The 16,849-nt window shown below is 38.5% G+C and overlaps 2 protein-coding genes and 1 pseudogene across 3 annotated transcripts in view; 1 reads left to right on the top strand and 2 right to left on the bottom strand.

Annotated features, from left to right (window-relative positions):
• Positions 1-6,975: 6,975 nt before the first annotated feature.
• LOC133524558 (uncharacterized) lies at positions 6,976-7,897 on the bottom strand (annotated as a pseudogene).
• An 8-nt stretch (positions 7,898-7,905) lies between these two features.
• Positions 7,906-9,319, top strand: LOC133524171 (uncharacterized). Its single transcript, XM_061860040.1, has one exon. The coding sequence runs from the start codon at positions 8,049-8,051 to the stop codon at positions 9,117-9,119; it is 1,071 nt and encodes a 356-aa protein (XP_061716024.1). The 5' UTR covers positions 7,906-8,048; the 3' UTR covers positions 9,120-9,319.
• Positions 9,320-12,680: 3,361 nt separating this feature from the next.
• Positions 12,681-16,849, bottom strand: part of LOC133524168 (uncharacterized) — a 137,294-nt gene continuing 133,125 nt past the window's right edge. For both annotated transcript variants that reach the window (XM_061860033.1, XM_061860034.1), the window contains exon 5: positions 12,681-16,388. In XM_061860033.1, coding sequence (XP_061716017.1) covers positions 16,332-16,388 — 57 coding nt within the window. In that variant the 3' untranslated portion in view covers positions 12,681-16,331. The remainder of the gene's footprint in view (positions 16,389-16,849) is intronic.

Here is a 16,849-nt window from a genome sequence, read left to right on the forward strand (position 1 = left end):
TAAGCATCTTCCATCCTAGACTACATCGGCACTTTCCATCAGGTGAGATTGTGGTCAAATGCTTACCTTTTCGTAATAAAAATAAATAAATAATGTATTGAAATATTTTAAAATTGCATATTTTTTCATCAGTTGAACAACAATATGGAAAAGACAGATAATTTTCAGCGCAAAAAAAAGGTTCAGATTTTTCTGGTAGACGGTGATGACTTTAAATACATTTTATAAAAAAAAAACTTTTGAGTTATTGGAGATGTTAATTGAAGGAACATCAAGATAAAAGTACTTAAAAAGAAATAAAAAAGTTGCAACACGCAGACCCTACTAGTTTTTTTTTTATATAAAGACCGAGAGCGGAAGCGGAGCTGAAGAAGGTCGCCGCGGACGATAACAGGCCTCAACCGGGGCACATCGCCTTTCATTCTTCGCCAGAGCTCATTAGAACGGGGACTTAAACCGCCATTGATAATGCCGTAGTGATGGTGAACCGTGACTCAGTTCAACGAAGAAAAAACAGACGGTGCTAAAAGTCAGAAGGCTCGGAAACCGGTTAAATTTCTAAACCGTTTTTTATGAGAACAGTCCTTGTCAAATTAACCGGTTTAGAGCAGTAAAACCGGTTTCCTCCTATGTGAGTGTCTATGTTTACGTGGCAGACCACCAAGCCGGTCAGCCGTTTCGTCGCTCGTTGAATAAACAGGTTTTTAGGTTACAATAAAAATCTTAAAATGTTCGCGTTCTTATAAAAGTTCTGAGGAAAACCGAAATAAACCGGTATTTCGTAAACCAATTCCGAGCTTTGCCAGCGAGACTCAAATGCCAGTTTTCCTATAGGGTTTTAGAGCATGTTATGTTGATGCAGGCAAACCAGAATTGGGATCAGGTACTCAATTCCGCTGACTAAGTTAAATTCAAAATTACTTTACTAAGTGGTGATTTATTTGGGGTTTCCAAGAAAATCATGCTTATTTATTGTCTATAATTATGATCTCAAACTGTTTTGGCTCATTATTGCTTATCTAATTATAATTAACCTAATTAACCCAATGTCAAGTTATTATTTAAACTCCTCTCAAACCGTAATCAGTTGTCGATTTAATACATCAGGCCTGCGAATTTCAGCCTCATACTCGATTCATTAAGATTCTCAAGCTCGCCGCAAAGCAATAGAATTGCCAGCCGATACTTATAATATTTATTAACTAATAGACTAATAGACCGCGGGCCAGGAGCATATTTCGACGGTCATCGCCTGCTGATACTTTGTCAGATGATCGTTTAGATGCTGTTTTAAATAAAATAAAACCGTCAGCTGGTTGTATCGCGGTGGAAAGACCGTCAGCTGTAAAATGAACAAGTAAAAAATACGCGCCTTACCACCTTATTTCTGCAAAGTATGCGTAATGTGTAAATCGCGTAATCCGTTTCACCTGATGAAATGTTATAATATACAAAGTTTCATGATTTGTTATTGCTATTATAATAAAAAGGTAAAGCGCTATTTTTTACATGTTCATGCGACCAGCTGACGTTCTTACCACCGCGTTATAACCGGCTGACGATTTTCTTAATTAACAATAGCATCTGAACTATCATCTGACAAAGTATTAAACAGGAGGCGATGACAATTTATTTTACGTGTTTCGGTGGCTGCCATTCCTCAACCCACCAACGGAGCGGCAGCTGACGTCCACGAGGGTTCCTCATACAAAGCCATTAACCACTGTACGAGTTTTCGCCCGGGAGGCAATTGGTCATCGAATCTGTTCGTGGTTCGCAGTCTACAAATTCTATTCGTGGCCTAACATTAATGCCACGCCTATTCAGATTAACATATTGAGAAGGCGGCCAAAAGTAGCACAGTTAATTAATTGAACAGTTTGTTATGTTTTTGTTATAAGACGATTCTTTTTTGTATAAAATCTCCTACGGAATGGAGTATCGACAGAAACCTTGCTGGTTTAACGATACTCATTAAATAAGTTTAGATAACGTTTATGTAATGGCCTGAATAAATAAATAAATAATACTTAATGTTTGTATACCTCGAAGAGCAAGCAGTGATAAGCTGCTATCTAAGGTCATGACACTCATGACTTCTTTTAAACTACACCTATCAATCCCAATGAAATGAAATCTCGATGAGGTCGTTTTGACCTGGTGTTTTATTTAGCCCTAAATACAAAAGTTTAATTTTTAATTAGTTTAATTTATTCGCAAATGTCTAATTAACACGCTTTTATTATTAGGTCGACCTATTGGGACCGTGCGAAGTGCGTGGTGGGGGTAAGTAAAGCGATCCCAGCGCATAAGGTGGTAAAAATTTGAACTAACTGCGGATAGCGTCTTTAACATTTCGTACGATTATATGGCTCGAAATGAAACTTTGATTTACGATTACTTCTGAAATATTCATTTAAATTGTATGGTGTAAGGGACCATTGTAATCTGTATGAAATGCTTAATATAACTAACGTATTTATTTTGATAATTGTTAATAATGTATCCATGTAAATAGCTTTGCAAATGCCACATATTACGTGATCTTTTTCTAGAAGTTAAGAATGGATATAGTAAGTTATCCTTAAAAGATAGACATTTCACATCGCGGACTTTTTTGTAGACCTATGAATAAGAAACAACCCCACCATACATTGTGTTGTTATAGCTCAAACGGATTAGGCAGCGTTTTCGATTAAAGCTCTTAGCCAGCGTGATTTTTTCCGACAACATCGTTATATTTCAAACAATTTACACAAAACCTTAACAAGTTATATACTTAAGCCTTCCTCAAGAATCACTCTATTGATAGATGAAAGTCGTATGAAAATCCGTTCAGTAGTTTTTAGTTTTGGAGTAGTTTTATAAGATGTAGTGAATTGACGTTTTCCCCTAGAATTGCGGACACTAGGTTGCGTGACAGTCGTGCACGCTCCCAATATGTAACTATGTAATGGAATCTAAAGTAACTAATTTAACCATCTTCCAAGGATATTACACAGCTGGGAAGGACAGCTGTATGTAGTTCTGATGACAATACAATAGTATGGTACTGTCAAACTGATCTGATGATGGAGCCGGAAGATATGAACTGGAACTTCATGATGGAACATCGTATCATAGCTGTGTTTGGATTTGCTAGAAAAGTCTTGTAATGAACTTTGACCACGATTAGGTTTCAAGGTCTGATGATGAAGCTGGAAGATAGCCACTGGCTTGGTTTTTACGTGCATTTATAAAAGCGTGTTTTTCTAGTGTCTTTTAAACTATTAATTTATTTTACATTAGTATGATTGAGCTCGCAGAGTTCAAATCCATAATAATACCATGGATTTTCGCAGCGATATGGGGCCTAAAATTAACAATGAGTTGGGTAAAATTTTAATACATCTTTATTTTAATCACAAGAACTACTTACAACAGGTTCCATGTCAACTGATCCCAGGAATTTTGCCCCACGACAACTACGATAACTGGTCCCACTGACAACTGATTCCAGCGATTTGTGATCCCATGAACGACTTATTAGGGGGTTGTGTAGATAAGATATGCGCCGTGCAGGTAGGAAAAAGGTATTTTATAAAACCTTTATTTTCAACTTCTTGCTTCGTCTTTGGTGGCTCGAGTATATACATCTCAGGTAAAATATAACCGTTTTTCCCCCGAAAGGTATAATATCGAATATTTCGAGTCCAGCCGAAGCTTGACCCACCTCGAGATTACGATCGGCTTTTCCCCAAGTAAATCGTCCTACAAACTCCCTACAACCTACTTTTGGCCACCTTGAGTGGCAACACTGGCGTGACGTCACTACCAGAACAGGCACCAACACGCGCCGGCTAGCTGCTTGTTCAGTACCTTTATATGCCGGCAAGGCATTTAAACTTGGGTGGGTCATGCTTTCGGCTGGACTCGAAATATTCATTGTTATCCCTTTCGGGGGAACAACGGTCATATTTAGAGGTCCGAGCCTCCGCTTGACCCACCTCGAGATGTGTTTGGTTTCTGCCGGCATTTTTCGATAGGTGTACTGTGAATAGTATCGTGATTATTTTAATAACTCATAGAGCATTGTTAGAAATCACTTTATTTACACTTATTTCAAGTAATTAAAGGGTAAACTCAAGTTATCTCTTACAATAGACTAGACCGTATTGAAATGATTGGAAGGTCTGTCAGTATTAATCATACGTGGTCGGCTGATTTGCCTATAGTAATATCTAAAAATTGTTTTTTGCGATCTCCAATTTCCTTTAGACAGGACATATTCTATGTCTACGCCGCTCAGAGAGTAGTTGTCACTCGCAACTGCAGCACGGGTGGAGCCAGGCGGAGCATTTATGTGAAGTTCTTTGAAGTATTTTTTTATCCAACCGGCGATCACGCATCTACTGGCTTCTCGCACCCTGCCTCTAGTTGTGATAAACAGACTGTTCAAATATTGCCTAGCGTTTCGCAGAGGCAACGATATCTCTAATAGTTTTTTAATCTAGTATACTGAATTAAGATTTTTGATATGAATGGCCTTGAGGGCCCATCCGGTTTGACGAAATTTTGTGCAGTCAGTTTTCGATCCAAACCTCGGTTGAAGGATGACGGAATCGACGTTAATTTGGCAGTTGCTAGGTGATATATCTAATAGCGTCAAGTCGTGAATACGTCTGCCTGAATGCAGAAGCAACAGCAAAGCCGTATGTCTGGATACTTGACACAAGCTGTCCTCATCTACTGTACTTTTATTCAGGCCATCTAAAATGTCATCCAAATTCCAGATAGGTTTCTTAACCTTAGGCTTAGATATTGATATGCCCTTAAGTATGTTTCTCACTAGTGGATGACAGGAGATTAATTCTGACCTTGATGGTTTGGCAAAGGTGCAAATCACTGATTTATGCACTAATATTGTTGCAGCGGCTAGATGTTCTCTATGATGAAGAAAGTATAGATATTCTGCCACTTTTTCTGGAGACGGGTCATTGATGGAACAGGAATTTTCAACTGCCAATTTTTTCCATCTGATCCATGCTGAATGGTAAGTTCGTAAAGAGGTTTTTCGCCAGGAATTTTCAAGAAGGTCTTTGTACTCTTGTGGCCTGGTATTTATTTCGGAGGCCCACCCCGTACCCTCCAGACTTCCAATTCTAGGTCTCTCACTTCGGGGGGTGGCTGGTTGGTTCTGCGATCCATCAAATTCATCTGCAAATCTCGAATCGTGAACGGAGCTGCTGTTGTGCGAGATTTGAGGTCGGCTCTCCAATGTACTTTGTGCCACCTGGGACAGGCAATTAAGTATATTCCTCGAGCTTCGTTCAGGTGACAAAGTACTCTTGGCATTAGGCATGGCGGGTGGAATATCCATGCAAGATTCCAGTTCCAGTGCCTGGAGAAGGCGTCTACGAATAATGTATTTCGATCTCGTATGTCCTCGGTTACGTACACTATACCTCGGTTACGTACTCGGTATAACCTTCGACTGAGCTGACGCAAAGAGATCGATCTGCGGTGTTCCCCATTTTCTACAGATAGGCTACAACAGTTTGGTTGTCTGATTGTAGAAGGCACGTTTGTCCTTGTACTATTTTCCTGTTTTTCTTTAGGACTATGAATACCGTCCACAATTCCTTCTTGTTACAGTGCCACGTTTTTTGCTGGTTGTTCCACTTCCACGGCCCTTTTTGGTGTCTGCCATTTATGGATGCACCCCATCACCAGTCCGATGCGTCTGTTGATATAAAAATTGTCGTTGGTTTTGGAAAGATGGAGGAGTTGTCGGACAGGTGTTCTAGTCACCACGTGCAATCGGATAGAGTCTCCGGAGACAGACCATATTTTTTGCTTGTCGGGAATCTTCTTATTCTGTTGTTGTCTCTCTGGAGGTATCGACTATGTAGCCGCCCGTAAGGAACAACAAAGGACGCAAAAGTTAGACGTCCTAGCAGACGTTTTGCTTCTAGCCAGGTGCATTTTTGTTCCACCAGTATTTCAGACAGCTGTTTCCTCGTAAGCAAGTTTTTCTTGTGGTTTATACTCTTTACGTCCGCTTGCGTGTCCCAGATAATCCCAAGGTATTCTTGTTTTTGACATGGAATATGGCTGGTCTTTCCGGAGTTCAGTTGCCATCCGAGGTACTTTAGTATTTGACAGGCATGGATTCCTTGGTTTGTTAGCAGTGACGGGCTCTGCCCAGCTATAAGGAAATCGTCGAGGTACACAACCACGCGGATTCCTTCGCTTCTTAGGATACTTGCTACCCAGTTGGTTAGTTTGGAGAAGACTTGAGGTGCAGTTGCTAAACCGAAGGGCAGACATGTCATTTGGAGGAGGCTTTTTCCCAACTTTAGCATCAAGCATCTCCTGTGCTTCTTTATTATGGGCACATGAAAGTACGCCTTTGAAATATCTATTTTCAGTAGGTAATCCTGTGGTTGTAAGAAGTTCTGAAGTTTTTGGGAGTTTATAAGCCTGAACTTTCTTGGTTTTAAAAATTTGTTTAGGTTTTTCAAATTTAAAATCTGCCGAAAGGTGCCATCCGGTTTCTTTTTCAGGAATAAAGGGGACAGGGACCCTGTTGGAGCCGATGCTGGCTCTATCGCCCCAATTGTTTGTAGACCCCGAATTTTCGAGTCCATAGCAAGGCTGGGCGTCGTTTCCAGCGATTTGATGTTTTTCTTGGATAGGCACATTAAAGGTGGTTATTTGATAAAGGGGATTCTGTATCCTTTTATTATGTTTAGAACAGTTTGATTTGCTCCCAATTTTCTCCACTGATTTACCCTTAGACGTAGTACCCCGGCTCGAAACTGACTGTCAATATTTTTTACTATGCGCAGCTCGCGTGGGGCGCTTTCTGGAGTTTTTCTTCGAGCTGTGAGCGTCCTTGGCACGATTCTTTTGATGGCTAGAGGATTTGGCTGGCCCTTGGGCTTGTCGAGGTTGTCTTATCCTATTGAAGTTGGGAGCGTTGGGAGTTTTGTTCTACATTTTGTTTTTGAACTCAGGTTTCTTCGGGGGAAAAAACTTCTCATATCCGCAATATTGCTTGAAAGCTTCTGAAACCATTACTTCGTCAAACAAGTGTGTCTTAGAAGGCGGGATGTTCTGCATGATAGTGTCACAAGCCATATCTGACGACGAGTAGAACGCTCTTTTGGCCGATATTACTTCGGAGCGCCGGCCCCAGACGTATTGTAGCGCCTGGTCGGAGATAAGCCTGTACCCGCACTCTTTTGAGAGCACATTCTGGTGTATTGATTTGATAACCAGTTATTCACCTCTCTTGCTATATGTTGAAGACCATCCTCTAAGGCTCGTCTCTCCAACAGAAAAGCATGTGTGAGCACTCCTAGGGTTTTATCGATTTTCAGGAGTATATCTGGGTCGCACCATCTTGGCGTGATTTCGCTTAGTTGAGGGTTGATTTTAAGTGCAGTGAAAACTGGAGTCCCATGTAGCGTTTTTTCTGCATCTTTGTAACGCAGATTATTTCATGTGTCAGAGCCAAGACGCTGGCATTTAGCCCCTTTTGCCACCATGTCTCCATCTGCCGCTGGGACAGAAGGTTCAGCTTCGGTAGTGATCGTGTCAACACAAAGACCAGCGATAGCTTCTGTCTTATAATTCCATATTGGTACTGGCGCTGATGGGCTTATTTGTTCCTCTTGGCCCTCCTCGCTCTCATTGTCTGACCCTATGTCTATATCTGAGTGAGACGAGTCCGCTTCGGCAATAGTCTGATCAGCCATTTGAACGTCGTCGCTTACTTGGATCCGATCGGTTCTTTCTTTAACAGCGTTTACAGCTTGTACTAGGCGCTCGGCAGTGCTGTTGGAGGCAGCCAACATTTTTTGCATTAGGGCGCTGAACATTTCCGTTTGCTTCTCGAGTGCAGCGGCGATGGGATCCAGAAAAATAAAAGTACTGCCACTCTTTTGTCCAAATTCACTGATGAAATAAATACTTACTTAGACGATAAAAAAATTGTTGTAGCAATATTCTATGATTTTAAAAAAGCATTCGACACTTTAGATACAAACACCCTTTTAAATGGAATGGCCGAATGTGGTGTGGGGCAGCCGCTAAACGAATGGTTTCGCGACTATCTCACGTCACGTTCATACCGCGTTAAGATTGGTGACGACCTAAGTGATGAGACACTAGTACATTGTGGAGTACCGCAGGGCTCCGTATGTGGCCCTGTGTGTTACCTAATGCATGTAAATAGCTTATGTGGAGTTTTGCGAAACTGTTCCGCACACATGTTTGCTGACGATCTATGCACCCTACGCGCAGGAACCAATATGATAGAAACTTGTCGTCTAGTTCAACAAGATATAGATTCAGTAGTTAAGTGGTCTCATGACAATGGGATTATATTGAATTCAGATAAAACGAAGCTCCTAATTATACAGTCGCCATATTTAAGTCCATCAGAAATGCCCCTCCCTATGTATACCCACAGTTTTACTTGCCTTCATAATAACTTACACCATTGCCATTGTAGACCAATAGAAAAAGTAGATTGTGTTACATATTTAGGTGTTAAAGTAGATTCCGCATTTTCTTGGCAACAACATATAAATTATATCTGTAGCAAACTTAGAATTTTATTAGGAAGATTTTACCACCTTAGTTTTAAAGTACCAATTAATATATTAAAATGCTTATACTTTGCCATAGTAGATTCCGTGTTAAGCTATGCCCTTGATTGCTATGGTCTCACTTTCAAATCGTACATAGATAAAGTAGAAGCGATACAAATTAGATTCTTAAAGTTACTTGTCAGTAAAAAAACTAGAAACAGCTGTAAAGGTAATTATAATAAACTATTTAAAATTTGTAAAATACTCCCAGTCAGTCTAAAACACAAATACCTCTTAGCTATTAACAACCACAGCAATAAGGTGCATATCTCGACACGATTAGAACATAAACATAATACAAGATCAGTGGCTGTGCAAAAATATGAAATACCCCGCGTTACCAACTATTATGGAGATAGAACATTAAGAAAAAGATTGCCGTATTTTTTAAATAGTCTGCCTGAAAATATCAGACTTGAGCCCAATAAAATTAAATTTAAAAAAGCACTAAAGCTGCACCTAATGGAAACACTTGGGTGACAATTGTATGCCTGTGCCTGCAAATGTCACTCAAGTGAAGAGAGTTATATTCATGGTGTAAGTTTTAATTAATAATATGTTACGTTGACTATGTACGTAAGAACTTATAACAGAGACTCGCGCCTGCAGTCAAACTGTGTAAACAGTTTTGCAGGAAACTGTACTAGATCATAAGTTTATTCCATGAAATAATAATAAAATAATAATAAAAATCCTGGTGCTGTGTCTTCTCTGTGGTCTCAGGGCTCCTCAATCTCTTCGTTCTGATTGGGGATCGAGTTGGAGTGCTTGGAGCTCGTTTTGAGGCTCGGAACGGAGAGCGCCCTTTTAAGAAATTATCGGTTTCTTCTCTGCTACGAAGATGTGGTCTCATCATGCAGTGGACTGCATTCAGAACATTTTCCACGTTCTTGCTGTGTATTTTTACAGCCAATGAATAAGGAGCATAACTGTTGATCCGTCGGTTCAATTAGGCTTAGATTAGAGAGGACGTCCGCGTGAAGCGTCGAGCCGTTGGGCCGACGGGCGGAGCTGACAAGCATTTACAGCGATCCGTCGGATCGGCTGGACCGCCCGTCGGACGGGTCCAGTATAGAACGGATAGGAGCCGACGGGTCAGATATAGGGATATATGATCCCTTTCGTTCCTGGTTTTTGCTTTTGTGGTGCGTATAACGTGTTTTCACACGTTTACTCAAAAAGCAGGAGCAGGTGATGTAATGCACGCTGCTCGCATACGTTTAATAACGTAATGTGATTTGATGGATTTCGGAGGCGGTACGCCGTCCGGGGCATCAATGAAATTAACTTGTAGGTTGCTAAAAGAAAGGGAAATAGACTTACCTTAGTCTTTCACTTGTAGAGCTAAACGTTGATAGTTCACTTTTTATATTTGCTTTACGAACGAACGCACGTCGGTACTTGGGGAAAAGTCAAAGCGTACTGAACAAGCAGAGCAGCTAGCCGGCGCGCGTTGGTGCCTGTTCCGGTAGTGACGTCACGCTAGTGTTGCCACTCAAGGTGGCCAAAAGTAGGTTGTAGGGAGTTTGTAGGACGATTTACTTGGGGAAAAGCCGATCGTAATCTCGAGGTGGGTCAAGCGGAGGCTCGGACCTCTAAATAACTCGTTTTATGACGTATATTCATAACTAATTTTAACTGAATTAAAAATAAATGAAATAAATATAAGATGGAATACGTGATTAGTAGTGGTAGATAATGAGAAATGCATTAAATAATTTATAGAGTGTATAATTTATAGTACTATGTAGGTCATTAGGTGTTATTAATAACAAATTATACTGTAATATAATAATATAAGCTTAACTCATTTCATAATGGATGACTCTTCCATTATCGCTCTACGTCATAATGGAAGATTTTTGCAAAACCAATTCGACAAAGATAAAAAATAATGTTAACCAGCAAGCCCGTCAGGTCGAGCTAAACGTTTAAATACGAGTAAATGGTTTCATGAGTTGAATAAAAAAAACAGCATTACTCACTTGCCAAAGGATATCATAAAAAAAACTGTTAATAAGAGTGCAGTCAACTCAAAAAAATATACGCAGTGGACCAACTTGCAAATGAACAAGGTCACGAAGTAATTCGACCATATCACTGCCAGTATAATCCGATAGAGTTGATATGGCTCAAGTCAAAAAAGAAGTTTCGATAAAAAATACCACGTTTAAAATGGCAGATGTTGAGAAGCTGATAAATGAAGCGATCGACCATGTGACAACCGAAGACTGGATAAAATGTGTTGGCCACGCTGAAAATCTCCATAACGAAGGCTGGCTGGCACTTTGTACTAATGCCAACCGTCTTGTTATTAATCTACAAGACGATAGTGACACTGAAGACGAACATGAGTAGCTAATATTTTCTTTGTTTGATGATTTAATATTTTATGTTAATAATTAAAGAGTCAGAGCAAGATAAGTTGGCAGCGATTTTGATAGCCCGGCCTGTAAACGTTAAGTAAACGTCATAATCAAGTCAAGTTTGACGTTTAAAATATCACTTGCACTGTCTGGGCTGTCAAAATTGCTGTCAACTTATCATGGTCTGACTCTATACTTATTTAATATTTCGATAATACAATACAATACTGGAATAAAAAAATACCTCTCTTTATTATCTTTGTTTCATTACTTCATTGACATTCCTTTTTATGTCTAACGCTACCTGTACTATTGTTGCATGGCCTACTCCATGAGGTAGTGCAAATGCGAAAGAGAAAGCATGATTCCGATGATTTATGACCAGGCTTCGGAGCTCAGGCTTAAAAATATTTTTTTAGCATGGTAAGACTAAAGTGAGCTATGGAGTCGTTGTTGACATTAAAATGAAAGTCATACTCATACTCATCCTCATTTATTAATTTTGTCCGGATCGTTTTAAAATATTCTGACTACTTATATATAATACTGTTCACATATATGTAATTAATTTTACTGTATAAAAATATAATCAATATCCAAGAAAAAAGCCATCGCAATAGCAAACACTCAAATCGCATTGCTGGCAAAAAGCAAAAACATGCCAAACGAGCTTAGCTTTATCCATGTTTTATCAAAGACAATTATCAAGTGATTGTTGAATACATTACAAAATTACAGTATACTAGTTTCCAATAAAGCAAGCGTTTCAAATAATTGACAATATTTTTTTTTTTACATGTCTTGGCCTGGGCACAAAAAAATATATTAGAAAAAGTTCTTGAAAGGAACCCGGATAATAATGAAATCGAATGATGGCAAGCTCACAACAATTTGAGGAAGTTCTAAAACATTTTGCCAGACACAACGACATCTTTTTTTTGACAGGTTGCCAGAGCTCAACGAGGGGGGGCGGGTTTAGGGTCGGCAACGCGCATGTAACTCCTCTGGAGTTCCAGGCGTACATAGACTACGGAGACTGCTTACCGTCAGGCGGGCCGTATGCTTGTTTGCCACCGACGTAGTATTAAAAAAAAACATGCTACTTTATGCGACTGAAGAGTTGACGTAGAAAGATCTGTTTCGAGTCATAAGTAGATTTTTAATCAACATAGAACATGTTTAACTCCAGAGAACATGGGAAGTGTCAATTATTTACACATTTTACAACCGGACTGATAAATGAACAACGTACACGTCATATTATACCACGTGAAGATTATCAAGAACTTATTCCTACGCTACGTGTTCTATGGATATTGATTGTTCTATGGATTTATTGTAGTACCTGCATATTCGTAACACGTGAAGATCATGAAGAACTCATTCCTACGCTGTGTTCTATGGATTTATTGTAGTACCTGCATATTATTTGTTATTCGACAATGAGGATGGTGGTGTATTTTTTTATAGTTATTATTTATTTTATTAATTAACTTAATGAGGATGAGTACGAGTATGATTTTTATTTTAGAGTTAACAACGACTCCATAGCTCACTTTAGTCTTACCGTGCTAAAAATACTCCGAGGCCTGTTTGTGACCAGACTCGCCACTTGGTTTTGCGGATAGTATAGCATGGAGGTTCGACGTTCTAACTAAAATTAAACAATATAATATAAACGGTTCAACGTTTATTCGCAAGAATGTAAAAATATATAAAAATCTCTTATGAATAATAGAAATTAGTACTAATGTAGTATTAAGACTTTTCTCATATTGTCCTTGGGACGGTACTTGACTTAGTCTTTCGATATATTTATGTACTTACAAAAAAGGGTAGTCAATTGTCCGGCTCCGATTTAATTTATTTTAATATGCATATGTTAGAGAGGACTCTAAAATAACAATCATGTATTTATCTTTCGTTCTCAAACATAATTTGCTTGAACAAAACTCTACAGAAGTTAGAGGGTTTAGTCACTTCGGTACTTTGGAGGACAATATCTCCCGTATCTAAAATAATACGTGTCCGTTATTTTAGACTACTCTCTAACATGTATTATAACTTAATACCCCTACGCTACGCTATATGCCAACAAAATCCATTTTAGCCAAAAATGGCTGATACTCTTCTGCTGGATCGATTTCTATGAACCATAGCTAAGAACCCCAAGAAAACTCGCTTTCAGGTAAAAAAAAACCGCATCGAATTCGGCCCATCCGTCGGAGAGCTATGATGCCACAGACAAACGTACATTGGCGTCAAACATATAACACCAAATTGGAACCAGACAGTACCTTTACTTGTGGGTTTCGATAGTCATGAAAAAGTCTACTTTCTAAGGGATCTCACACACCTAGCAGTTCGTAATCTGAATGTGAAATAAATTTAGGTGAATATCTTTGGGCTCCGGTAAATGATTATTATAGTTATTGAGAGATTTTCTTGGCATAGGCAATTACCTAGAAAATTAATCATGAACCATAGACATTCAGAGCTAGAACTCATGTGAGCTCCCGAAGAGCACTTTTAATACTAAAATTCTATAAAAGTTGCCTTATGTTCGCTTTGTCACAAAATATTTGAGTTGGTATGTACACAAGTAAACTAAGTCCACGAAGCTTTAGTAGGAACAACTGCAATACGTCTACCGTCTTGACGTGGGACTTTTTACGAGGCAGAAATGAAAAGTGAGATCATGACAGGGACAAACAATACAATTATAATAGGGTGCGCTTTCTCTGGTGAAAGAACCATCTTTTTCGATTACCGCCCTCCCCTTGTCACCTCCATAGTATTATTCCTCTGAGCAGGGCCTATAATTAATGTCAAGTTTTCATAGTAGTAGTTGACGTATTTTGGGACACTTCAACACAGTCATTGTTACGTCTATGCGACGTTAGCAGTCCGACTCTACAACAAACCGAAATGGCCAACACGATTTCATGTAGTTTGATACATAGAATGTGCATGAAACATTGACAGGATTTTTATTAAACTGTTTATATATCGAGGTTAGCTATATTTGAACAATACCTATATTATAAGGAAGTTTTGGTATTATTTAATCTGACATGATTACGAGAACTCAGGGGTAAATACCGGGAAAGACATTTACCAGATAATTTCTTCAGAACTACTTACACAAATTGTATCATGCAAAATCTACTATTATTGCATGCACCCTATTCACCTCGCCATCGCATTTCACTCCGGTTGAGGGTAAGTACTTAACAAATAATTAACAAGCTACTTATATTCATTTATTTATTCTGTCTGACATTATTTTTATTTGACTTTATTCGCAGTGTGTATGAAGTACGGAGTAGCCTTAACACGTTTACTGTCCGTGCCCCGTATATGGGTCACGGCAAGCCTCTATTACAAAGTCGTAACATTAACAATTCAGATTGGGACAGTGAACGTGTTAAGAGTCCCTTTAAATTCGTTCGTAAATCAGATCATATAACAAAATAATTAAAAGATAACATTTATTAAATTCTGAGTGATATTTTAGGGTATGGAAATACACCAATCGATCGATAATAGAATGAAACAATCGAACGCCGATCGACCTATTGGTCTATGTAGACCAATGTAGACTAACGATCGACGTCGACTGTTTCATTCTACCATCGATCGATTGGTGTGGTAACACCCTAATATGGAAGACTGTACATTTGATCCCGATTCTAAATGTATTTGAAATTATTCGTGTAGTACGTAGCAAAAGTGTTATCGATTATCGACAAGTCTTAACAGCGTGTTGTGTAAGATCGAATCGAAAGATTGGCGCGATGTCCCTATTTTAATTGGCATCGGCGGCGGCGCCACCTCTTATGAATATATATATTTTTAGTGTTCCGTACAAAACTTTGTTTACGGAACACTCATGGAATCACTTTGGTCTTGCAAATCAGTTAAATACGGTTTTCTCAGAAACCGTTTGACGTAGACAGCTAAAATTTGGAAAAGTTATAGCATTACCGCCACTAATATTATAAGTAAGTCAAAACCGCATATTACTTATTTTGGATATAGAGTATAATACGTTCTCAGACAAAAGGTATCACTGTCGATCAATAAAATATATTGCTAGAGTCAGACTAAGATAAGTTGGCAGCGATTTTGACAGCCAAAATGCAAGTGTTATTTTGAACATCAAAAATCTATGAAATTATGACACCACCCTTGCACAGGCTGGGCTATCCAAATCGCTGCCAACTTAGATTGGTCTGACTCTAATTGAATCTTAATGGCGGAGACTTAACTACGGACAATACCTAGACTAGAGATGCCCTTTCGCTTGAAATGATTACTCGTCTACCTTAAACAATACTATGACTAGCTAAAAAAAATAACTAAACTTCCATTCATATTCTTACAAAAACTAAATATATCGCTTCTAATTTAGACTTCATATTTTAACAGTTCAATTCAATTCAATTCAATTCAAATATACTTTATTCATGTAGGCCTAGCAACAAGCACTTATGAATAGTAAGACAGTATTACATATAATTATCTTAATCTAATTATCAGAGCAATTTATTGATGTTGTAAATATTATTCCATATATAATACTAATGAATATAATTCATAGATCAAATTTAATACTAAAACTTTCACAAAATATAGTCATACAAAAAAAAATGTATAAAAAATACTAGTCTAGAACGTTTCTTGTTCTTGCATTTTCAATGGCACGGGCAAATCATTACAATTTCTAATCAAACTAGGTTCGGCAGGATAATATATCTAATATTTACAAAAGAGCGCCATTTGAAATTTACATATTCATATATTTGAACAAAAGTTACTAAAGTAAGGACGCTTAGCACGAAGAATTTCGTACATTCACCGGCCTGTTCCTATCTCTATGGCATGTGCCTAATTATATTGTTTTCCCGATGATCTGGGATCTGGTTTTGCTATCTCATGTGGATCGTTTTCTCTAGTCTGGTACGAGCACCTTTCTGGCTCCATGATAAGGTTCAATTTGGTATGGTAAAAAAATCATTGTGCCTTCCACTTTATGTAAACCTTCATGACCGGGCAGCAATACTACTATAGCACTATAGAAATAGGAACAGGCGGGCAATGTACGAAATGATTCGTGTTTAGCGTTCTTACTTATATTGGTTTGACATTATTCTCACTAGCACCAATATAATTATATTAATTATATCAAAGATTTATAAACTCCGAACGTCGCTCAAATTATGAACACATAACAATCATGTCTTCTTATTTTAAAGTTATACTACTACACTGGTTCTTATTTTATTAGTAATATAAGTCTTTAATTTGCGGTTTTTAAACTCTATTATGTACTTGTGTTTTGCTGCGAACAATGAGGCGCGTGCTCCGCCCAGTTGAGAGTCTAAAAAAAACCAAAAAATAAATAAATATGGAAGCAAAAAATACTCAAATACATAAATAATACATAATATTCATATTTAAATATTTTCAATCAATAATAAAGGACTGGATTCTATGAAGTACCATTCGAAGTCATCGCCGAGCATCGACGTATCGCATGTCGCCCGGCCGCAGATCGAATCGTTAACGCTCCGTAATGAACGAAACGTAACTGTCCCTGTCGCACTAATATGGAAGAGTGATATAAAGAAATGACTACGCTAAGCTACGGAGCGTTAACGATTGGCAAGTTGGCTAAGCACCTTGTATTGCCCCTCACTCGGAACCAACTGCATATGGCCCATCTGCAGTCAGGTTCCAAATTAACACAGCGACACGTCTCCGGGTTCCAACTTGTACCTTAAGCTGTACGAATATAACTAGCATGGACTTCATAATTTTTCAAGTCGCTTTAATTTCGCA

The sequence above is a fragment of the Cydia pomonella genome, chromosome 13, assembly GCF_033807575.1.
Source record: "Cydia pomonella isolate Wapato2018A chromosome 13, ilCydPomo1, whole genome shotgun sequence".
Lineage (NCBI taxonomy): Eukaryota > Metazoa > Arthropoda > Insecta > Lepidoptera > Tortricidae > Cydia > Cydia pomonella.